Genomic DNA, 25,111 nt, shown 5'->3' on the forward strand with positions numbered 1-25,111 from the left:
AGCCCATGTGCAAGGCGGGGAGCTTAAATGCTCTTTCCACACCAAGTACCCCAGGCAAACCTAGCATGGAAAGAGCTTTTAAGCTTCCCAAAATGCTGGTAACGGAAATCCCCGGTCATCCCCGCCCCCAAACTGGCTTAGATTCCAGCCTACTTCTTGTGCCCTTTCTAACGCCAGCTCCCCACGAGAGGTCACGCGCACGGATTCTGTACCCTGGCGGCTTCCTGGGCGAGCTGCAGGCAGGCGAGGAAGTCGCTCTGGGCTCCGAGCAGGATGACCTTCTCGAAGACGCACTCCTGCACCTGGGCAATCATCAGGCGCACCAGCATGTTCAGAGAGGCTGCGCTCATGTCCAGGCTGGGGGCGTTGGAGAAGTTCTCCTTCAGGTAGTTGAAGGCACCTGCAAGGGGGGGAGGAGAGAAAGAGCAACATCCCCGAAGTGAGATGGAAAGCTCTTCTGCTAAGCGCTCAGCATGGGTAAAGGCTGTAGCTCCGGTCCAAAGACCCAGGAGCAAAAAGGATGCCAATTCTGAAACTGTGCCCTAAACGTTTCTGACATACCTGCAGCTGCCAAGATGGGGCTGCCCCACTTAGGACCATAAGTAACCAAACAATTAAACTCCTGCGTTGCAAACAATATATCAGTAATATCCAAGGCAACACGATGACCAAGTACAAGAATGCAATCTCAATATAAACTCTTTATATAATCTATACAGAGCATTGAACAGTATGAAATATATGAAATGCACTCTCTGCAAAACCAAATAAACAGAAAGTCTCTGGAAGTCACAAAATATGCACTCTTGATGGATTCTCTTGAAAACATAGAACCAAATAAAAGTCTTATAAGTCTCTGAAAGTCTTTGTAGACTATGCAAATCTCTGAAAGAGTGAATATTCACTAAGTCTGTTTGCGGACTACTTTGGCAGCGTTGGACGTCATAAAACAAAGCTTTATGGCTTGTTTTAATCAGGTAAGAATCTGACTCATTGCTTCTTTCAGAGGCTTGCATAGTCTACAAAGACTATGCATAGACAACAGGATACCTGATGCACTGTAATACTTATTTCCACTATTGGCAAATGTTAACCTCCACTATTCCCCCAAAAAAGAAAAGAAAGATTGACCACCGGACCTCAGCTCAATTTGTGTCAAGGGTCATAAAGACTTAATAGGTTTTCTTTCTGATTGTGCCACAAATAGCGATAGCCCAGCAGTGGTTAAAAACGGGCAGAAAAATCCACAGATCTATGGTTTAATGCTGTGTTGCATGTGGCTGTATCATAGAATCATAGAATCATAGAGTTGGAAGAGACCACAAGGGCCATCGAGTCCAACCCCCTGCTAAGCAGGAAACACCACCAGAGCACTCCTGACATATGGTTGTCAAGCCTCTGCTTAAAGACCTCCAAAGAAGGAGACTCCACCACACTCCTTGGCAGCAAATTCCACTGTCAAACAGTTCTTACTGTCAGGAAGTTCTTCCTAATGTTTAGGTGGAATCTTCTTTCTTGTAGTTTGGATCCATTGCTCCGTGTCCGCTTCTCTGGAGCAGCAGAAAACAACCTTTCTCCCTCCTCTATGTGACATCCTTTTATATATTTGAACATGGCTATCATATCACCCCTTAACCTCCTCTTCTCCAGGCTAAACATGCCCAGCTCCCTTAGCCGTTCCTCATAAGGCATCGTTTCCAGGCCTTTGACCATTTTGGTTGCCCTCCTCTGGACCCGTTCCAGTTTGTCAGTGTCCTTCTTGAACTGTGGTGCCCAGAACTGGACACAGTACTCCAGGTGAGGTCTGACCAGAGCAGAATACAGTGGCACTATCAGAAAGACTTAGCTACCACAGAAGGGCTGTATGAGCAACTTTAGAAAAAGGCACATTTCGACGTAGTATGACATTTATTTCTGGAAGAGATTTCCCATTGCTCGCCACCAAAACAAATCTCTGGAGATACTATCCAAGTATTTGATTTGTCTAAAGCCGAAATAAGGGCACTCCTGTAATTTTCACTTACGGCAAGTATGCAACCATTTAATGTTTATTCACTGATAAAAGAGTATATATATTTGTAGTGGAAAGGGGAGGCAGAGAATCTGACGTACCAGACGCCTTCTGGAAAGCCTCGATGGCACAGTCCACGCCTTGCAAGGTGGTACGGTCCTGCCGAGCGCCGATTTGGGTGTGCAGGGCGCCGATATTGAAAAGCACGCTCCCTTTTTCGAAGGCCAAAGCCCGCTGCTGGGAAGGCACGCCCGTTAAGGAGTCATACCTAGAAGCGGCGAGACGAGGAACTCTGTGAAACCGGAGAGGTTTGGGCAGGAGTAGCAACCTGGGAGCCCCCGGGAGTTGCTGGACTACAACTCCCATCATCCCTGAACGTTGGGCCATTCTGGCAGCAGGGGTTGATGGGAGTTGGAGTCCAACCACCTCTGGAGGGCCACAGGCCCCCCCAGCAAAAATGTTGGGTGGAAGAAAAGAGATGCCATACAGGGCTTCTCTGGTTGACACTTTATTCCGCATTCATCCTGATTTGCTTGCACAATGCTTATGGAACTGTCAGACTACATCCTGCCTTTATTACACATTTGTTATGATTTGGCTATGCAGTGTTTATTCATTCTGATTTGCTAGTGCTTCTGCTCCCATTCTAAGACGACTCATTGCTTTTCCCAGTAACCTTCCTAACCACACAAACACACAAATTGGTGTGTGTGTGTGTGTGTGTGTGTGTGTGCATTTGTTGCATCAGTGCTGTTTTTTGAGAAAAAGAGGTGCCGGAGCTCCCTTGCCGGAGCTCTCTTAGACAGTCGTATCTTGGAAGTTGAACAGAATCCGTTCCGGAAGTCCGTTCGACTTCCAAAATGTTCGCAAACCAAAGCACAGCTTCTGATTGGCCGCAGGAAGCTCCTGCAGCCAATCAGAAGTCCCGTCGGACGTTCGGGCTCCAAAGAACATTCGCAAACCAGATCACTCACTTCTGGGTTTGTGGCATTCAGGAGCCAAACATCCGAGGCGTTTGGGATCCAAAGTACGACCGTAATGGCAATGGAGCCCACCTGAGAGTGGCTGGAACTGAGTTCCGGTTGAAAAAAGGCCCTGTGTTCCACTGGGGGGGGGGGCAGAATGCTTTAATCCACCTGAAATTCCGCGAGCAATTGAACCATAGCCATCAGTTAGTGGCCCTTATTCTGATTGCCCCTACTATGAACCTAGCAATCTTTGCTGTTCTCTGCTCATTTTGATCTGATAGAAGGAAGGACATTGTGGCAGTGGTTGAGCGCCCTGGGATGGTGAGTACGAGTCGGGTGATGATCTCGTTTCTCAAGTCTTTGTAGAGAGTGCAAGACAGGGGGACGTGGGCCGCTGTTTTGGTGCTACTATCTCCACAGGGGCAAAGGCGTTTCTCAGGCGGGATCTTCAGTAGAAGTATGGACTTGGCAAAGAACTCTTAACTTCTGGCTCCACCTAAACTTAAATCCCTAGTACAGTGGTACCTCTGGTTGCGAACAGGATCCATTCCGGAGGCGTGTTCGCAACCTGAGCAGAACGCAACCTGCATCTGCGTGTTCATGGGTTGCGATTCACCACTTCTACGCATGCGCAAGTGGCGAAACCTGGAAGTAACCCTTTCTTGTACTTCCGGGTTGCCGCAGGACGTAACCTGAAAGAACGTAACATGAAGGTACCACTGTACTTCAATACTTCCATAAAAGTGCTTGGCTTAAAACAGTCTATCAAAAACTTCACTCTAGTGGCCTATCCCCACAACACCTACTCACTATGGGCCCCACTAAAGCAAACAGTCTAACTGGTCAACGTCTAAAAGATATCGAGCATCAGAACAACCTGGCCACTTTAAGGAAATTCTGCCCTTGGTATGTTCAGTTTCCACCTCTCCATTTTGATTCTCTGGCCACATATTTGCATAAACCTATTATTCCAAAATACAGACGTGCTTTCACACTTGAACCATAGAATTGTAGGGTTGGAATGTCGTCGTCGTCCCCCCCTCAAGGGTCTTCTAATGCAAACCCTGCAATGCAGGAATCTCAGCTGAAGCATCCAGGACAGAGGGGCTTCCAATCTCTACTCAACACCTCCAAGGAAGGAGAGCCCACAACCCCCCAAAGGGGTCTGTACAAACAGCTCTTACCCTCCCCCAAAATCCCGATGGACAGTCTTGCAGCATTAGATAACTGACTCTTGCTGCTTTGAGACGAAACATTAGCAGTTCTGAATAATAAAGTATGCTGCTCATACAGACAAACACCTGTTGTTTGCCTTCAACTTTAATATTCCTTGGAGTTTTAAAGCAGAGGTTGGACGGCCACTCGCCAGGGAATCTTTGGCTGCGATTCCTACACTGCAGGTGGGGGGGGGGGTTTGGAATAGAGGACCTTTGGGTGTCCCTTCGAGCTGCACAATTTTATGATTCTAGGAGCTCGGATCACGTTTCTAAGCACGGGGGCCCTGTTCCCAAGGCAATCGCTGCAGGGGGATTGAAATATACTCAGAGTCACAAAGTGATTTCATGCTCTTTATTCAGCTCATAGTGGTGAGGAGGAATGAATGAAAGTCCCCTCAAAGTATCTGCTTTATATACATTCTTTACACAATGGGCTGCACATGACTGGCTGATTCCGGAATTCTACTGTAAGCCTATCAGGTTGTGGATTCACTTCTATCTGGAGCCTGATTGGGTGGTTCCTGCCAACCAATCATACTGCTGCATTGTTCTAGGACCAATTAGACTGCTGCATTCTGAATCCTATTGTTCTAGGACCAATCAGACTGCTGCAGTTTGGATCCTATTCAACTCAGTACATAACAGGGATTTGGCTGGGCTGGACCAGGCTTGCCCACCCCCGGCCAGGTTTTCCCCGCCCACTCAGCAAGACCAGAAGAGGCCCGACTGACCAGTGGAAGAAAATCCCCAGGTTCTTGTTGGGAGGGAAGAAGCGGTTGTCCAAGAAGTAGAGCTGGCTGTAGTATTCCATGAGCAGCTCCAGGCCTGCCTCATTCCGGCTGGGGGTGCGCATGGCCTGGAAAGAAAGAAGGGGAAAGGAGAGAGAGAGAGAGAGAGAGAGAGAGAGAGAGAGAGAGAGAGATGGAAACCTGGTCAGTACAGGCAATACTAAGCAAAGTGGAGCCACGGTCTGACTCGGAGCAAGGCAGCTGCCTACATACATATCAGATCCATGAGGACCAGAGCCTTGCTTTTTATATTTAGGAGAGGGGGCCATGAGGTCATAAATACACTCTTCACACCCGGGAAGAATGGCAGATGAAAGTGATGGACTATATGGAACTGGCGGAAATGACTGGCAGAATCCGAGACCAAGGTGAAGAGTTGGTGGAAGAAGATTGGAAAAAATTTAAAGTTTATCTACAGAAACATTGCAAAATTAAGGAATGTTAGAAGGTTGTTGGAATGAAGTAATGTGGTTTTAGCAGAAATGATATAAAGGATTAGGTTAAAATTGATTTTCTAATTGGTGAAAGACGAGAATTACAGTATATTATGATAAGTTATTGGGATAAAAACAAAGCTGGAAAGGATTTGCTGAAACATCTAATTGAACTAGAATACAAAAAAAGGAGGTGTGAGGTGGTCAAGGAAATAAGCAAAGGAAAGAAAGCTATGTAAAGGTTGGATCTGTTTTTTTTAATTGTTTGTATTTTTTATGTCTTCTCTTTTTTATTTTTCTGTTTTTGTTTTTTTATTTTTTTCTCTTTGTAATCTTTAAAATTTGAATAAATACTATTCATAAATACACTCTTCACTGGCTGAGGGATAAGCAGCTGATCGTAGAATCCCAAGCAGGTAGTAATGTAGTCGTTTTCCCACAGCGACGTCATTTTTGCGAGGGTTCACGTCACATGCGTGAACTTGTGCCAAACCAAACAGCAACCCTGCAAGGCAGGGAGTTCAGGGATATTTTTGAAAGATAATTTCACAAGTTGTGTGTCACTGCCTCTCAATTTGTATTGCATATGCTCTTGGACCCGGGTGCAAGGCAGGCAGGTGCAGACGAGGGCTGGGCAATATAATCTTTCCAGCATCGCAGTATATCAACCAGCCAAACATCGCGGTCTTGCAATATACCGTGAAATGGAAAAGACAAGCTGCTGTGGCCTCAAGCCTGCAAACTGCCAGGTGAAATTGCTGCAGCTCTAAACGCGGGAGCAGAGGCCATTTTACCCCCCAACCTAGCGGGCTGGGACAACGTAGCTTGTTTGTACGGCTCAACTGGGGCGCGGGAGGGCTCCCCATCCCCAACAGAGCCAGCGCCGGGCTGGGGGGGTCCTTTAACTGCCCAACTGAGGGAAGCGGCAACCACACGCTCCTCAGCCGAGAAGTTAAAAGATGCTTCCTTCTTCCTCTGCGCAGTACAGTGGAACCTCTACTTACGGACATAATCCATTCCGGTGGTCCGCCCGCTGGTCGAAACAGATGCTAGAAAAGGCGTATTGTGCGCATGCGCGGTTGGCAGCAGTGTGCTTCAGCGCATGCGCAGAAGCCGCTTCCACGCATATCGCAGCAAACGTGGTGTTTACTTCCGGGTTTGCCGTGTACGCAAAGTGGAACATCCGCAAGACGAGGCATATGTAAGTTGAGGTTCCACTGTATGAGGGCAGACTGGGATGGCGGTTTCACTCAGCGACGAATCACTTGTGAAACTGCCACCGCTCTCAAGTCCCTCTGCTAGAAACGCTCAATGGAGGAAGTCGCTAGCAGAGGGACTCAGGAGCGGCGGCAGCTTCACCAGCGATACATCTCTGAGTGAAGCCGGCATCACGGTCTGCTCCTCATTCCCGTCCTGCGTGATATATTGATATATCACCCAGGCCTAGTGTAGACAATGTCAAGGTTGTGGCAATAAACACCTCCATTTGGCGCTTCATCCTAATAATAATAATTTTGTTATTTATACCCTGACCATCTGGCTGGGTTTCCACAGCCACTCTGGGCAGCTCCCAGCAGAATATTAAAAACACGATAAAACATCAGACATTAAAAACTTCCCTAAACAGGGCTGCCTTTAGAAAAGTCAGATAATTGTTTATTTCCTTGACATCTGATGGGAGGGCGTTCCACAGGGCGGGCGCCACCACTGAGAAGACCCTCTGCCTGGTTCCCTGCAACCTCACTTCTCGCTGTGAGGGAACCGCCAAAAGGCCCTTGCCGCTGGACCTCTGGGGGCTGAATGATGGGGGTGGAGATGCTCCTTCAGGTCTACTGGTCTGAGACCATTTAGGGCTTTGAAGTTCAGCACCAACACTTTGAACTGTGCTCGGAAATGTACTGGGAGCCTAAGGACAATCATGGACCCAGAGCACAGCAGGCTATTTCTCGAGAGCAAAGCTGCACTCACCTGCCGCAGCTCCACGAGGTCTTTGATCTCGCTTTCGTACAAGGCACCGTCCTCGCCATAGTGCTCCCAGATCATCTCCTGGAATGGCAGGAACAGAAAACAAGAGAAGGCTGCTTTGGCAGCTGCTGATCTTCCTAAACACAGTTTCTATACTGATCCCATATATTTCCACCCTTAAGAACGTAAGAGGACCCTCCTGGATCAGGCCGATGGGCCCATCAAGTCCGGCATCCTGTTCTCACGGTGGCCAACCAGATAATAATAATAAATAATAATAATAATAATAATAATAATAATAATAATAATAATAATAATAATACAGTGGTGCCTCGCAAGACGAAATTAATTCGTTCTGCAAGTTTTTTCTTCTTTCGAGTTTTTCGTCTTGCGAAGCACGGTTTCCCATAGGAATGCATTGAAAATCAATCAATGCGTTCCTATGGAGACCGTCCGGGGACAGAGGGGAAGGCGCGCGCCTTCCCCTCTGTCCCCGGAGATTGCGGGGCTGGCAACGGGGAGAAGCAATCTTCTCCCTGCCGCCCCTTGCTTCAAAAGAGGTCCGGGGACAGCGGGGAAGACGCGCTGCGCTTCCCCGCTATCCCCGGAGCTTGCGGGGCAAGCTTCGTTTTGCGAAGCAAGCCCATAGGGAGATGCGTCTTGCGAAGCAGCTAAGAAAATGAAAACTCCTTCGTCTAGCGAGTTTTTCGTCTTCCGAGGTGTTCGTCTTGCAGGGCACCACTGTAATTTATTATTTATACCCCGCCCATCTGGCTGGGTTTCCCCAGCCACTCTGGGCGGCTTCCAACAAAATATTAAAATGCAATGGTCTGTTAAACATTAAAAGCTTCCCTAAACAGGGCTGCCTTCAGATGTCTTCTAAAAGTGTGGTAAATAAATAGATACCCATTTTGGGAAACCTGCAAGCAGGTTTCGCACACAAGGGCAACTCTTCCTTCCTGTGGTTTCCAAAAACCGGGATTCAGAAAAATCGCTGCCTCAGACCCTGGAGGCAGAACATAACCACAGTGGCTAGGAGCCATCGATAGCCGTCTCGTCCTCCACAAATTTGCCCGATCCTCTTTTAATGCCATCCAAATCATCACTGCCTCCTGTGGGAGTGAATTTCACAATATGCTATGTGTAGAATTTTGCTTGCTAAATGCCACCCGCCTCCACAAAACGACGATGAATTATCTAGCCTACTGCACAAACGCAAGGTTTAAATCCACTGTGTTTTGCCTCAGATTCCCGTGCAGCGGCCTGGCTGAAAAAGATGCCCTGCCCCGATGAGCATGCATGCACAAGAAGGAGTCTCCAGAGAGGGGGACCCTGGGCTTCTTAGGAAGCGTGAGCCCCCCCACAACCAATATGCCTGTCCGAAAAAAAGGGATGCGGGTGGAGCTGTGGGTTAAACCACAGAGCCTAGGACTTGCCGATCAGAAGGTCGGTGGTTCGAATCCCCGTGACGGGGTGAGCTCCTGTTGCTTGGTCCCTGCTCCTGCCAACCTAGCAGTTCGAAAGCACACCAGTGCAAGTAGATAAATAGGTACCGCTCCGGTGGGAAGGTAAACGGCATTTCCATTCGCTGCTCTGGTCGCCAGAAGCGGCTTAGTCATGCTGGCCACATGACCCGGAAGCTGTATGCCGGCTCCCCCGGCCAATAAAGCGAGATGAGCGCCGCAACCCCAGAGTCGTCCACAACTGGACCTAATGGTCAGGGGTTCCCTTTACCTTTAACTCTCCGAAGTCCGCCTTCGGAAGGCAGAATCGTCCCAGACTCCGATTGGCAGAAGACTCTCCTACCCAGGGTGGCTGGGGAAACTCAGCCAGATGGGTGGGGTATAAATAATAAATTATTATTATATAATGATACCTTCAGGGGTTCTGCCCAGTCCAGCTCCTTGGTCTCTTTGAGCCCCAGCGGGACCATGGGAACGCTGATGGAGTCACTGGGAGAGAGAAAGAGATCACAGGTCAGGGGCAAAACATTTGCAAGGATGGAAGTGCCATTTTTTGCCACTTGCAATTCCTAACCCTTTTCCATCTTGAATCCAGTTACCCCCATTTCTTTTTTTTATAATATTTTTTTTTAAGGTCATTTTAAAATATCTTTTTTGTTAAATCATTTTTATTAATTTTCCAATAAAAAACATCGAATTAACATATCAAATCATAATTCATAATCCCCAAACTTGGCTCTATGAGTGACTCTGAGTCAACTCCCTGGGATAGTTTACTGTTGCACAGTGTGTCTAAATTTATTGCTGTACATTGTTTAAATTGTCTGTTTTAACCATATTTGCACATCAGGTTCTATTGCTCTGAGTGTCCTCTATTTCAGAGGCTTCTACACTGTTTTAACTGCGAGGTTGGGTGACCACCTGCCAATGATTCTTTGGCTGTGATCCCTGCGATCGCAGGCGGGTTGGGCTAGATGACCCTCGGAACCCTCCCACAACTCCAAAGTAAATGCAATTATTTACACCTTGGCGTCAGCTCAGGTTTGATACTGCAATTGTTCAGCGGCTTGTTAGAGTACCATTTCTATTTATTGCTGCTGCGTAATGGAATACAGATTTACTGAATGAATTAATGAGGAGCCCAGGATGCTGAGAATACGTAGCAAACTTTCCTCTCTCACAGGGTGAAAAAAGAGAGAGCTCCTCTTGCAGATCTTAAATAGAGACTTCAGACTGAAGAGGCAGGAGAGGAAGTGCTGGGTGATAAATCAAAGAGGGAGTATAATTCAAGCTTGAAACGTTTGACTCAGCATCAGGGAGGGTCATCTCTTTCTGCAAGCCTAAAAATGAAGGAAAAGAGCTTTGCAGAGGCAAAAGACCAGCCCTTAAGATGAGGAAGTTGGGGCAGCGATTCTTTCAAAGTAATTAAGTTGCTTTAAACCTGCGCAAAGGACTAGCTTCTTTTAATAATAATAGTAATAAAGCCAGCAGTGATTTTTTTAAAAAAGCAAAACCAGCTTTGCAAATGGCAAGGGACTAAGGGGAAAATGCAGCCAGAACCTCCAGGTTTCCATAAAAAAAAAAAAAAGCTTCCTGTGTGGTCTAATTTATTTATTACAGTTGTATTCCATATTTTTATCCAAGGAGCTCAAGGTGATGTATAATAATAATAATAATAATAATAATAATAATAATAATAATAATTTATTATTTATACCCCGCCCATCTGGCTGAGTTTCCCCAACCACTCTGGGCGGCTTCCAATCAAGTGTTAAAAACAATACAGTGTTAAATATTAAAAACTTCCCTAAACAGGGCTGCCTTCAGATGTCTTTTAAAGAGAAGATAGCTGCTTATCTCCTTCAAATCTGGAGGGAGGGTGTTCCACAGGGCGGGCGCCACCACCGAGAAGGCCCTCTGCCTGCTTCCCTGTAACCTCACTTCTCACAGCGAGGGAACTGCCAGAAGGCCCTCGGCGCTGGACCTCAGTGTCTGGGCAGAACGATGGGGGTGGAGACGCTCCTTCAGGTCTACCGGACCGAGGCCGTTTAGGGCTTTAAAGGTCAGCACCAACACTTTGAATTGTGCTCAGAAACATACTGGGAGCCAATGTAGGTCTTTCAGGACCGGTGTTATGTGGTCTCGGCGGCCGCTCCCAGTCACCAGTCTAGCTGCCGTATTCTGGATTAATTGCAGTTTCCAGGTCACCTTCAAAGGTAGCCCCACGTAGAGCACATTGCAGTAGTCCAAGCGGGAGATAACCAGAGCATGCACCACTCTGAGGAGACAGTCCGCGGTCAGGGAGGGTCTCATCCTGCATACCAGATGGAGCTGGTAGACAGCTGCCCTGGACACATAATTGACCTGCGCCTCCATGGACAGCTGTGAGTCCAGAATGACTCCCAGGCTGCGCACCTGGTCCTTCAGGGGCACAGTTACCCCATTCAGGACCAGGGAGTCCTCCACACCTGCCCGCCTCCTGTCCCCTAAAAACAGTACTTGTCAGGATTCAACCTCAATCTGTTAGCCGCCATCCATCCTCCAAATGGGCTCTGGTTCCAAATTTCGGGGGCAACTGCTGCCACCTGCGACCCCCCCTTACCTGTCATTCTGGTAGACATCCATGCAGCTGTTCAGCTCCTCCAATTCCTCCTTCAGCAGCTGCAGGTTGGAGTTGACGTAACTGAGTTCTAAGGCAACCGTTTCCTTTACTTTGTGGTTATTGGTGGCCCTAAAAAAACAAAGGAGGGAGAAAATGCCACCTTATTCATCCCACTTGTTTCACACCTATCTGCATAGGGGCTAACCTTGCAGAGCTGCTTCCTTATTATTATTATTATTATTATTATTATTATTATTATTATTATTATTAATTTATTATCCGCCTTCCACCTTAAGGTCCCAATAAGGTTTACAGCATTAAAAGCAACTTAAAGCAACTTGCAGCCCTAACAATAAGGTGTCCTAAAAACTTGTACTTCAGGTGCCAAAGGCCAGGATAAAGAGGTGCATCCTCAGCGTTCACCAAAAGCTGCGCACCACAGAGGGGCCACTACAGAGAAGGCCCCGTCTCTCTGAGATGCCACCACCCCAAAGTCTCTGAGGGCAGAGGAGCTACCATTCACCAAAAGCTGTGTACCACAGAGGGGCCACCACAGAGAAGGCCCCGTCTCTCTGCCAATCTCGGCAGCCGAGAGGATCTGTAAGAGGGAGTCTTTCAGATATTTGGGGCCCAAGTCATTTAGGGCTTCAAACACCAATGTGAGCACTTTGAACTGGGCCCGGAAGCAAACCGGCGACCAGAGCAGCTGTTTTAAAACAGGGGTTGCACAAGATCTACTAGAAGGGAACCCCAGATGATAATCTGCCTGCTGCATTTTGGAGCAACTCAATTTTCTGAGTTGCCTCCAAGGGCAGCCCCACAGAGACAGTGTTGTAGTAATCTAACCTGGAGAGCACAGAGTACACTGCCCCGGGCATTCACACAGGTCTCAGCTAGATGCAAAGATAAAACTTTATTCGCATTAGCCAATGACCATAGCAACATTAAAACATTACAGTATACGCTGATGCCAAAGAATGGATGCTTTTGAATTATGGTGCTGGAGGAGACTCCTGAGAGTCCCATGGACTGCAAGAAGATCAAACCTCTCCATTCTGAAGGAAATCAGCCCTGAGTGCTCACTGGAAGGACAGATCCTGAAGCCGAGGCTCCAAGACTTTGGCCATCTCATGAGAAGAGAAGACTCCCTGGAAAAGATGGAGGGCACAAGGAGAAGGGGACGACAGAGGACGAGATGGTGGGACAGTGTTCTCGAAGCTACCAGCATGAGTTTGACCAAACTGCGGGAAGCAGTGGAAGACAGGAATGCCTGGCGTGCTCTGGTCCAGGGGGTCACGAAGAGTCGGACACGACTAAGCAACAACAACAACAACAACAATTCAAACAGGTCTCAGCTAGCTTGGGCCCCGAAAGACAGAGGAACAAAGTCCTTTTGGATCGGGCCAAAGGACCATCTCTGCGGCCCAGCATCCCCTGCCCTTGTGATTCATGGAAACTGCTATTTCCAAGGCAAAGCAGCTCCAACACTGCAGATAACATCAGAGACCTATTCCATCACTCCCTGGTGCAGAGTGCCATGGGGAGGGTCCCTGCCGCAGCTCTGGAGGAGTTTGGGGTCGGTGACCCAGAAGATGCCTCTCAGCTCCCAGGACATCCGGTGTTTTGCTTCTCAATTATTTCCCGAAGCTGACGCAGAGCCTCCTGTGCATTCTTCCAAATCTAGCAGGGCGGCAGGGTTAAGCAGCCCAGACTCCCACACTCCCGGCAATCTGCTTCGGCTTTCGATTCCTTGCTTGAGAAAAGGAGCGTGCAAGCAATTTGCCCCTTGCATGGCTGGCCGGCCTCTTTCACTGCTGAGCTTGGCTTGCAAGACTCGCGTCCTGCTAACCCAGCAAGTTTTATGTTGCCTTGAGGAAGCCAAAGCCAGGAAAGGTGAAAGCCTCTCAATTGTTTTATTTTTATTTTTAAAAAGCATGTTCCTAGGGGATCTGTCAATACAAAAGCATGTTTTCCAACATCTTTCCCGGTTCCCCTTAAAACTGCTCCTTCCAACCACTGATTCTCCCTTTAAACACAGGCACAAAAATCTCCGAACCTGCACGATGAACTGCTGCCCCAACAGAATCTGTGATGGAAGTTCTCCATAAACAGCCATCAGCATTTCAGGGTGAATTATTCCAAATAAAGACATTGTTATGCAATCTTGCATTACAGACATGTTTTTGTAAGCCAACCCGTAAAAATAATAATATTTTATTTATACCCTACCCTACCCATCTGGATGGGTTGCCCGAGCCACTCCGGGCGGCTTCCAACATACGTAAAAATAATAATCAAACATCAAACATTAATAGCAAGAATCTAAGAAAAAAATCACAATAATTATTATTGTGTTTTTAATATTTTGTTGGGAGCCACCCAGAATGGCTGGGGAAACCCAGCCAGATGGGCAGGGTATAAGTAAATTATTATTTATTATTATTATTTATTATTATTATTATTATTATTATTAAACAAACAAGTTACAGGTAGGTAGCCGTGTTGGTCTGCCATAGTTGAAACAAACAAACAAACAACATTCCTTCCAGAAACACATTAGAGACCAACTAAGTTTTGGAGGCAGTGAGAGATTTTACTTTTTTGGGCTCCATGATCACTGCAGATGGTGACAACTCTGGCCACCTCATGAGAAGAGAAGACTCCCTGGAAAAGACCCTGATGTTGGGAAAGATGGAGGGCGCAAGGAGAAGGGGAAGACAGAGGACAAGATGGTTGGACAGTGTTCTCGAAGCTACCAGCATGAGTTTGACCAAATCGCGGGAGGCAGTGGAAGACAGGAGTGCCTGGCGTGCTCTGGTCCAGGGGGTCACAAAGAGGCGGACATGACTAAACGACTAAACAACAACAAAGTTTGTTATTGGTATGAGCTTTCGTGTGCATGCACACTTCTTCATGCATGCACACAAAAGCTCACACCAATAACAAACTTAGTTGGTCTCTAAGGTGCTACTGGAAGGAATTTTGTTTGTTTGTTTTAAAATAAACAACTTATATCAAATAAATCAATATTCAGTAATCCATTAGAATTCAATAGTAGACAGTAACAGAAATGCAACTTCTTCAGTGATTTTAATCAATGCCTTTTTCTGCACATTTTGTCCCAGTAAACACATTTTGCATTAATCGTCTAGATAGCAGAATTGCAAAATTCAAAGGAAGTGTGAGTTTCAGAGGGTGGCTGTGTATTGGAATCTGCACGTTAAGTTTGCTTTGAAGTGACAACTGCACCGAGTTTCTTCCCCGTCTGTTACCTGACTTGCACTTCTGCAGCTGCTGCAATCTTCCCTCCCTTTCCCCGGCTCACCTGTCAACCCCTGACCTCTCCAAAGGCTGCTGTGGAGGCCAGAACCAGTCTGGGAAGCTGCTGAGTCACTTCTGCGCCCCGTGAATCACATCCTAACCCTGTCACAGCTCATACGATGCTAGTTTTGCCTTCCAAACACAGAATCCGAGCCGAACTTTCTGGGCACGGATCGGAACGTCCTGGAAGGGTTGTGGGGTGTGTGACTGGCTAGAACTCTGAACAGGAACCAACCCACGCTGCAACACTTTGTTGCAGTTGGAGCTTGCAATGTTTAACGGATGCATTTATCAAACTTTTTTTTTTCTGGGCAGCCTTTCACCCCTAAAGGAAAGTCACCAGTGAGGCAGTTTCAGGAAGTACTATCTCAAAGCAGGGGGTTGGTTCAAAGGGTTCTATTCAAGAACAAAAACATGCATCCCCAAACCCTGGGAACTGCTCTGTGTTTGCAGATTAAGAGCACGCTCAGCACTCCCAGAGCCCATATACAAGGCAGAGAGCTTAAATGCTCTTTCCACACCTAGTATCCCAGGCAAACCTAGCATGGAAAGAGCTTTTAAGCTTCCTGCCTTGCTTAGGGCAAGACCAGCACTGGATTTATGTATAAGCTAAACAAGCTATAGCTTACGGCCCCACTTTCTTGAGGGCCCCCAAAAAATTTAAAGAAAAAAAAATGGATATACATTTCCAAAATACCAGAAAACCAATAAAATAAAACCTATGTACAGCAACAGTGTTTTGTGTTGTGTAGGCTCCTATGATGTAAGTCATGGGCCTCGCCTGCTAGCCTGCTCCCTAAAATATCACTGGTTTGCTCCTTTCTATATATAGGGTGCCTACATTCTGCGTGGACTGGTTGCACGGCAACATGTACAAATGGCTTTAGATACCTATTAGGTCCATAAATTACCATATAGCATATAAAAAGGTAAAGGGACTCCTGACTGTTAGGTCTAGTCGCGGACAACTCTGGGGTCGCGGCGCTCATCTTGCTTTATTGGCCGAGGGAGCCGGCGTACAGCTTCCAGGTCAAGTGACCTGCATGACTAAGTTGCTTCTGGTGAACCAGAGCAGCGCACGGAAACGCCGTTTACCTTCCCGCTGGAGCGGTACCTATTTATCTACTTGCACTTTGATGTGCTTTCAAACTGCTAGATTGGCAGGAGCAGGGACCGAGAAACGGGAGCTCACCCTGTCGCAGGGATTCAAACCGCCAACCTTCTGATCGGCAAGTCCTAGGCTCTGTGATTTAACCCACAGCGCGACCCTAATAAAACCTTAGGTTTACCAAAACACTTTGGAACACTGCGCCTGACTTTCTGCTTCATGGCAAAAGGTGCAGTGAGTCCTTGGGAAGCCCACGCCCCCCTTTTGATTATTATTTAGTAAATTTGCATACCACCCTTCATCCGTAGGTCTCAGGGCAGTTCACAGAGTTAAGTTTCTAGCCCTCAACGTCTTGCAGATACACCCGACGATGGAAAGGGGAAAACAACCAGATGGAGACGAAGAACAACGAACCTGAAGAGGTTCTCTGCCCCTGCCCGCATCCTCATCTCCTTGTTGATCTGCTGGTTGATTCGCGCCCGGCGGTGCTGCAATTTGCTGCGCTGAGTCTGCGCCAACGGATCGCAGCCCTGTTGCAGAAAGAGGAGGAGAAACATTGCTTAGCCCAGAGGGACTTCGATGAAAGGTCCCAGCTTCCATTCCTGGCATCTCCAGGCAGAAGGAGACAGCGGTGGCTTAGTGGTTAGAGCAGGGTTTCCCAAACTTGGGTCTCCAGCTGTTTTTTGGACTACAACTCCCATCATCCCTAGCTAGCAGGACCAGTGGCCATGGAATGATGGGAATTGTAGTCCAAAGACAGCTGGAGAAACAAGTTTGGGAAACACTGGGTTCGAGTGCTGGGCTAGGACCTGGGAGAGAGAGCAGGGTTGGAATTCCCCACTCAGCCACGAAGAGAGAGATAAAACTTTATTCGCATTAGCCAATGTCCATAGCAACAGTAAAAGATTACAGTATACGCAGAAAAGGAAAATTGATATAAGAGCACGATTTAAAGTCCTGAATCAGCAGTCGGTTAGTGGCCCTTATTCTGATTGTCCCTGCCATGAACTAAGCAACCTTTGCTGTTTTCTGCTCATTTTGATCTGATAGAAGAAAGACATTGTGGTAGTGGTTGAGCGGCCTGGGATGGTTAATACGAGTGGGGTGACAATCTCGTTCCTCAGGTCTTTGTAGAGAGCGCAAGACAGGAGGACGTGTGCCGCTGTTTCGGTGCTACCATCTCCACAGGTGCAAAGACGTTTCTCAGGTGGGATCTTTCGGAATCGACCCTCAAGTGCCGCAGATGGCAAAACATCCAGTCTTGCAAGTGTAAAAGCACGTCTGTATTTTGGGATAATAAGTTTGTGCAGATATGGGGCCAGAGAATCAAAATGGAGAGGTGGAATATGAACATACCAAGGGCAGAATTTCCTTATAGTGGCCAGGTTGTTCTGATGTTCAATATCTTTTAGACGTTGACCAATTAGACTGTTTGCTTTAGTGGGGCCCATAGTGAGTAGGCATTGTGGGGACAGGCCACAAGAGTGAAGTTTTGGATAGACGGTTTTAAGCCAGGCATTTTTATGGGAGTCTTGAAGTACTAGGGATAGTAAACCGGGGGGATTTGAGTTTAGGCGGAGCCAGAAGTTAAGAGCTCTTTGCCAAGTCCATACTTCTACTAAAGGGAGGCTTGCCTCCAGTCTCAATGATGTGTTTGGGACGCATGGCAGTATAGAAAAAAATCTGCCTTAGAAACTTTGATTGAACAACTTCCAAAGTACTAAGGTGGTTACCAGCTTGCTGAGCGAGCCTGGAGCAGCCGGCCCCTGTCTCTCAGCCTAACCTACCTCACAAGGTTGTTGTTGTTTTCTTAAAAAAATAATATTTATTAAAGTTTCAAAAACATTACAGAAGTGAAGAAGAAAAAGAAAATAAAAAAGCAAAAACAAAAAAGTACAAAGTACAGAAAAATAAAAACAATTAAGAACATTTCAATCTTTCCATGTCTTGTCTTTCATTTACTTGTTTCCCTGACCTCCTCACACCTCCCTTTTTTGTATTCTAATTCAATTAGCAATTTCAGCAAATCCTTTCCATTATTTCTTTCCATCTTTTTCTATTTTTACCTTCTCTTACCGTTAAAAAACTTAAAACTTAATGCTTATTTATACATAGGTCCTTATATCATTTCTACTAACGCCAGACAGTTTCATTCCAACATTTTCCCTAATATTCATTAATTTTACACTAGTTCCCAAAATAAAAAATTTTCTTTATAAACTCTTCCAATTTTCATCCAACGTCCCTTCTTCCTGGTCTCGGGTTATGTCAGTCCTCTCCATTCCATCTAGTCCACCAACCTGGTCACAAGGTTGTTGTTATGCCTGGCCCACAACACCTTTGATAAAGGCTGTTCTCCAATTGGAGCGCTCGCAGGCCAGTGTTTCCCAGTTGTCGGTGGTTATACTACATTTTTTTAGATAAGAAGGGACCTGCTGGATCAGAGCAAAAGCCCGTCACGTTCAGCATCCTGGATCTTGCAATGGCTTACCAGATGCCCTCAAGAAGCCCCCAGACAGATGGCAAGTGTCCTCTTCTGCTGGGCGATGCCCCCTCTGCACCCATGGAGAGTTGTGGTCAATTATGGCTTCGGATTTACACTGGAAGTTGTAGCCACTTTGTGATTCCAACCTTTCCCTATATATGGGGAGACGGGGAAAGTTGCTTCCATCTGTTGGACTCCCAGCTCCCACCAACCCCAGGCACCAGGGCCAATGCTCAGCTGGAGTCCCAAAACAGCCAGGCGGCCAAGGGAGCCAGTGTGGTGTAGTGGTTAAGAGTGGTGCACTCGTAATCTGGTGAACCGGGTTCGATTCCTCGCTCGTTCACATGCAGCTGCTGGGTGACCTTGGGCCAGTCACACGTCTCTGAAGTCTCTCAGCCCCACTCACCTCACAGAGTGTTTGTTGTGGGAGAGGAAGGGAAAGGAGATTGTTGGCTGCTTTGAGACTCCTTTGGGTAGTGATAAAGCCGGATAGCAAATCCAAACTCTTCTCTTCTTCTTATGCCTGATACATTTGCCCTGGAATAGGTGCGGAGAACCTTTGGCCTGCCAGATGCTGCTGAACTACAACTCCCATCAGCCCTGGCAAGCAGTGGTTGGGGGTGATGGGAGTTGTAGTGCAGCTATACCTGGAGTGCCAAAGGATTCCCCACACCAGCTCTTCAGCAAAGGAGCAACTCTGAGACTGACTGCCCCAAGCATGACTTTCCTGGAAGGAGAGCAGCTTCCTGATTGAGAAAATTGATTTTAGAATGAATTGATTTTAGAACAGATTGTGATTTTATGTAAACTGTGTTACTTTTACTATTGTTAGCCGCTCTGAGCCTGGCTTCGGCTGGGGAGGGTGGCATATAAATAATGTATTACTATTATTATTATTATTATTATTATTAAGGATACAATTCGGAGCAGGAAAACTGTGTCTGTCTTCTTGAACTCCTTGGAGCAAAAAGTGGGATAAAAATGCAATAATTAAGGGGCAGGAATGGATATGTGGGGATAGAGTCAGTGACGCCCCTTTTGCGATATGGGGGTGAACTTGGCGTCCTTTTGATCCTTTCCTGCTCTGATTCCACGGTCCCCCTGCACAATCACTGCAATTTCACAGACCATCGCTTCAGCGTTTTCATTTCTTGACTATTTAAAAATGAATTTGTTTTGCTCTTACAGCCCTCTTGCTTGCTGCTTATTAATTTGTCCTAATGTTAAGTGTGATCTTTAATCTTTCTGGGGCTTTCTACACTGCCCGGAAAACTCCTGTCCATGGGCCCCTGACGAATGCAAATGAATAAATAAATGAAGTGTGAAATGAAGAGACCAAATACCGTATTTTTTGCTCTATAAGACTCACTTTTTCCCTCCTAAAAAGTAAGGGGAAATGTGTGTGCGTCTTATGGAGCGAGTGCAGGCTGTGCGGCTATTCCAGAAGCCAGAACAGCAAGAGGGATCACTGCTTTCGCTGCGCAGCGATCCCTCTTGTTGTTCTGGCTTCTGAGATTCAGAATATTTTTTTTCTTGTTTTCCTCCTCCAAAAACTAGGTCTAAATCTTACGGTCTGGTGCGTCTTATAGAGCAAAAAATACGGTAACTTTCCAGTGGAGATGGAGACATAGAGGCAGGTTTGCTCTGTGCTGGACTTTGGGGCTGTCCTGGAAAGTCTAAGGCGAAGCAACGGAATAATAACAAAAATAAAAAAATAAAACATAATAAAAACACAGCAAACGTCAACCATTGAAAACTTCCTGATACAGAGCTGCCTTCAGATGTCTGGGGATGCTGATACTTTGAGCTCCTCCATCATGTGGTCAGATGTGAAATTAAAACCATATATCCAAAAAAACCTTCCCCATATATCCTGGCTAAGTGCCGTTGCGAGTAGCGTAACATTTCAATAACCTGGAGAATCTGACCAGATTTGAAAATGGGCAGAAAAGAAATTGGGAGGGGAGTCCAACGCTCCTCTCTGTCTCGTGCAACTTTCAAAAATGGGTAAGGTGACTATCTTGAGAGTAAGGTTGCAATTCTGGGCAAGGTTTACTGGGGAGCCGATTCCCACTGAATTTGGGGGCTGGCTGTCCAAATAAAGGCTCTGGAATTTGCACACATTGGGAAAGGAAGGGGGTGGGGAGACAAGAGAAGAGACGTGGGCTTGTTTTTAAGCGCCCCCACAAAAGAAAAGGAGGCGATTCAGTTTCTCCAAGGCTTGTGGCAATGTGCAACAAAAGCTCTGCCCACATGAGAGGAGGAGATCTTTTTGTACTGATGCACGATTCCGGTAAATGACGACACATAGCTCTCGGGATTCCCAGAGGAGCAAAGAAAAGGACCTTTGAGAAGGGTGGGTGAGTCAGAGACCCAGCGTGGCAGCCAGACGAGGCCCCACTTTCCTTGCAAGAGCACAAAGGGTCAGCGAGAGCTTTTGCAACAAAGGGGGGTCAGGATTCCTTTTGGGCCAGGAACAAACTTGTTCCCTGAAATATACTCAGAGTCGAGAGTGGATTTCATGCTCTTTATTCAGCTCATAGTGGTGAGGAGGGAATGGAGATCCCCTCAAAGTATCTGCTTTATACACATTATTTACACAATGGGCTGCACGTGATTGGCTAATTTCGGAATTCTCCTGTAGGCCAATCAGGTTGTGGATTCACTTCTATCTGGAGCATGATTGGGTAGCTCCTGCCGACCAATCATACTGCTGCATTGTTCTAGGACCAATCAGACTGCTGCATTCTGAATCCTATTGTTCTAGGACCAATCAGACTGCTGGATTTTGGATCCTATTGTTCTAGGACCAATCAGACTGCTGCAGTTTGGATCCTATTCAACTCAGTACATAACATTCCCTGTCCCATAAAACAAATAAATGGCTCAGATTGTTTAGGGGAGGGAAACGTAAGGGTCAGACCAAGACCAAACCAAAGGCCAGGCAGAACAGCTCTGCCTTGCAGGCCCTGCAGAAAGATGTCAAGTCCCGCAGGGCCCTGGTCACTTGTGACAGAGCGTTCCACCAAGTCGGGGCCAGTGCTGAAAAGGCCCTGGCCCTAGTTGAGACCAATCTAACCACCTTGCGACCTGGGACATCCAATATGTTGTCATTTTTGGACCTTAAGGTCCTCTGCGGGGCATACCAGGAGATGCGGTCCCGTAGGTACATGGGTCCTAGGCCGGATGGATGAACTTTGATCTTTTAAAGCACTTAATGGTTAATAATAATAATTTTTATTATTTATACCCTGCACCAGTCACTCTGGGCAGCTTCCAACACATATAAAAACACCATCAAACATTAAAAACTTCCCAATACAGGGCTGCCTTCCGATGTCTTCTAAAAGTCAGATAGTTGTTTATTTCATCGACATCTGAAGGGAGGGTGCCACCACCGAGAAGGCCCTCTGCCTGGTTCCCTATCAGCGAGGGAACCAACAGAAGACCCTCTGCGCTGGACCTCAGTGTCTGGGCTGAGCGATGGGAGTGGAAACTTCAGGTTTTCAGAGCCAAGGCTGTTTAGGGCTTTAAAGGTCAGCACCAACACTTGGAATTGTGCTCAGAAACCTACTGGGAGCCAATGTAGGTCTTTTAGGATTTTGGAATAGCCTGGAACAGCCACTCACTGGCTTTCTAAAGGAGTGGCGACATATCTTTTATTTTCTTTTGTTCCCACGACTGCCGGTTCAGGTTGCATATCTTTAAAAGAAAACCAAAAGGCTTCACACACACAACAAAACCAACCCCTGGAAATTACGAGGCCTGGGTGGGTCATTAAGTTACATGAGCGGAGCTGAGCAGCGAAATTTATTGCCTCAAAGAGAGGAGGATTAGGAAGGTGATCTATAAAGGAGCAGCAAGGCTTCTCCAAGCCCCGATGAAACACACCACCAAACGGTCTTATTGTATCTGGCAGGCTCCGTGCCAGGAGAGAAGGGGTCAAAATCCAGAACTGCTGCAAAGGAACGGGCAAGCTAAGGGCGAGCTATTGTCCGGCACGAAATAGGAGAGCCCAGCCTTGCGGCAGGACGATGACAGAGGAGCAAAATAGGAAAACGGTTCTACACAAAAAGTGGAGACAGATGTTTTATTCCAGGCGCCCCGAACCAGAGTTTAGTTTCCACTCGTGGACTTTGGACCTCTGACCAATGGAAGGTTTTCAGGAAACGACCTGAGTGAATGCCCCAGAACAGTCTGCCTCCTGGTCCCATGCAAACATAATGCAAATGCACACCTCAATTCAGGAGCTCAACTGCCTTCTTTTAAATGCTATGCTAGGTAAAGGGACCCCTGACCAACCATTAGGTCCAGTTGTGGCCGACTCCAGGGTTGCGGCGCTCATCTCACTTTATTGGCCGAGGGAGCTGGCGTACAGCTTCCGGGTCAGTGGCCAGCATGACTAAGATGCTTCTGGAGAACCAGAGGAAGCCACGGAAACGCTGTTTACCTTCCCGCCCGAACGATACCTATTTATCTACTTGCACTTTGACATGCTTTTGAACTGCTAGGTTGGCAGGAGCAGAGACCGAGCAACGGGAGCTCACCCCATCACGGGGATTCGAACCGCCGACCTTCTGATCGGCAAGTCCTAGGCTCTGTGGTTTAACCCACAGCGCCACCCGCGTCCCTACAGAAACACAGATACACCTACACAAATGCCTAAAGACTTTATTTGCTCCCATTGCCCAATATCCATTAACTCCAAATTCCTTTTCATAAAATCCCATGAAATATTATCAAAGGCCTTCTCTGCGTCAAGAAACATTAATGCTGCTTGCTTATCATTCCTGGTCTCTGTTGTTGTTTAGTCGTTTAGTTCAGTGTTTCCCAACCTTGGGCCTCCAGCTGTTTTTGAACTACAATTCCCATCATCCCTGACCACTGGTCTTGCTAGCTAGGGATGATGGGAGTTGTAGTCCAAAAACAGCTGGAGGCCCAAGGTTGGGAAACACTGGTTTAGTTGTGTCTGACTCTTCTGACCCCCTGGACCAGAGCACGCCAGGCACTCCTGTCTTCCACTGCCTCCCGCAGTTTGGTCAAACTCATGTTTGCAGCTTCGAGAACACTGTCCCACCATCTGGTCCTCTGTCATCCCCTTCCCCTTGTGCCCTCCATCTTTCCCAACATCAGGGTCTTTTCCAGGGAGTCTTCTCTTCTCATGAGGTGGCCAAAGTCTTGGAGCCTCAGCTTCAGGATCTGTCCTTCCAGTGAGCACTCAGGGCTGATTTCCTTCAGAATGGACTCAAGAGTCTCCTCCAGGACCATAATTCAACAGCATAAATTCTTCGGCGATCAGCCTTCTTTATGGTCTAGCTCTCACTTTTTAAAAGATAGTGGGGGCAAAATCAGCTGCTTTATCTGCATTGCAAGCGGGGTTGGACTAGATGACCCCGAGGAGGTGGTGGTCTTCTGTTGCCATGGTTAGCAAACAGCATAAGAATAATCCATCATAAGAAGAAGACCCTGACGTTGGGAAAGATGGAGGGCACAAGGAGAAGGGGACGACAGAGGACGAGATGGTTGGATAGTGGAGGGCCACCAGGTGGCGCATTGGAAGATGGCCGACAATAACATCTCTCCGACCCACACAAGGTAATAAAGAGGCTGCTATGGGAAGTATGCAGCCTTCCTACCCCCCCCCAAGGATATGGGGGGGACAGCCTTGCCAGCGACGTCCATAATGCACCCCTGGATTCGAAAGAAGGGGGTGCAGGACATTTGGCATCAGCCCTTGGTGCGCTTCCTGACGCTATCTCCAATCAGCGCCCTGGTTCGCTTCAGCTCGAAAATATAATTGGAAATATATAACTGGAATGAAGCTGAAGCACTTACATCAAGCAAAGGTCGAGAGATAAGGTTGCTGATTAATGCATCTCTGTGTTTGGAGCGACGGGAGGAGACAAATAAATCAAGCGATGAACCACCATTATGAGACTGGTATGTGTGGAGAGAAAAAAGAGGGGGGGGGTGGAGGAAAAAACTTTTATTTTCTTTGCCTCATGTGAGTATTTATAAACCTCCACCCCAGAGAGACGAATCATCGCCTTTTACTAATTGCAAGCAAGAATTTAAGAGCTGTGTGGAGTGAATTATCGATTGAAGAGAGGACTGGTAAATATGGAGTGCGGAGGAAAAATTCTATGACACAGTTTTTAATGGCGTCTTGTTAAGACAGGCTTGTCGAAGAAAGACGAGGGGAGGAGGACCAGGGTCATTGGAATGTAAATGATGGATTGAAAGTGATAACTTGGCAGAGCCCCTTTGTGATATATGTGGCAAGCTGGGGAAAATTAATAGGACGGACCGAGGATAAATTTTTTGAAGAAGGGGAGGAATGGCGGCTGTCCTTATGAGATATGACCTTTGGAGTGTGCAAAATCCACACAGATGTTGTTTGTTCCTAACCTGCTTGCGAAGATTATCAGAGATTGCAAAGAAAGGAATACATGATAACAACAAGAAGATGAAGAAGTAATAAAGAGACTATCTGGACAGATCTGGATAGAACCGTTTGATAAAAGCAGTAACAGAAGTGATGTTTTGATTCTCGTTCAGAGCTTGATGTAAGGGTACCCCCAACAAAATTTAAAAATCTGGCTGTATAAGTTGGAAGTAATATGATTTGGAAATAATGTGATTGGATTGGCCTGTTAATAAAAATTATGTTTTTTAAAAAAGAGATGGTTGGATAGTGTTCTCGAAGCTGCCAGCATGAGTTTGACCAAACTGTGGGAGGCAGTGGAAGA

At 46.9% G+C, this 25,111-nt stretch overlaps 1 protein-coding gene and 1 long non-coding RNA gene across 2 annotated transcripts in view; one reads left to right on the forward strand and one right to left on the reverse strand.

Moving 5' to 3' along the window:
- Window positions 1–25,111, reverse strand: part of RHPN1 (rhophilin Rho GTPase binding protein 1) — a 52,359-nt gene that overhangs the window by 15,818 nt on the left and 11,430 nt on the right. Inside the window, exons 2-8 of the mRNA XM_081874268.1 lie at window positions 16,292–16,407; window positions 11,449–11,577; window positions 9,260–9,335; window positions 7,387–7,464; window positions 4,928–5,052; window positions 2,113–2,279; window positions 213–400 (exon numbers count right to left, since the gene is read on the reverse strand). Coding sequence (XP_081730394.1) covers window positions 213–400; window positions 2,113–2,279; window positions 4,928–5,052; window positions 7,387–7,464; window positions 9,260–9,335; window positions 11,449–11,577; window positions 16,292–16,407 — 879 coding nt within the window. The remainder of the gene's footprint in view (window positions 1–212; window positions 401–2,112; window positions 2,280–4,927; window positions 5,053–7,386; window positions 7,465–9,259; window positions 9,336–11,448; window positions 11,578–16,291; window positions 16,408–25,111) is intronic.
- Window positions 21,482–25,111, forward strand: part of LOC309349179 — a 74,444-nt gene continuing 70,814 nt past the window's right edge. The window contains exon 1 of the long non-coding RNA XR_014159801.1: window positions 21,482–21,528. This is a non-coding gene — a long non-coding RNA (uncharacterized lncRNA). The remainder of the gene's footprint in view (window positions 21,529–25,111) is intronic.

The sequence above is a fragment of the Podarcis erhardii genome (genome assembly GCF_964252035.2).
Source record: "Podarcis erhardii genome assembly, chromosome: 8".
Classification (NCBI taxonomy): Eukaryota; Metazoa; Chordata; class Lepidosauria; order Squamata; family Lacertidae; genus Podarcis; species Podarcis erhardii.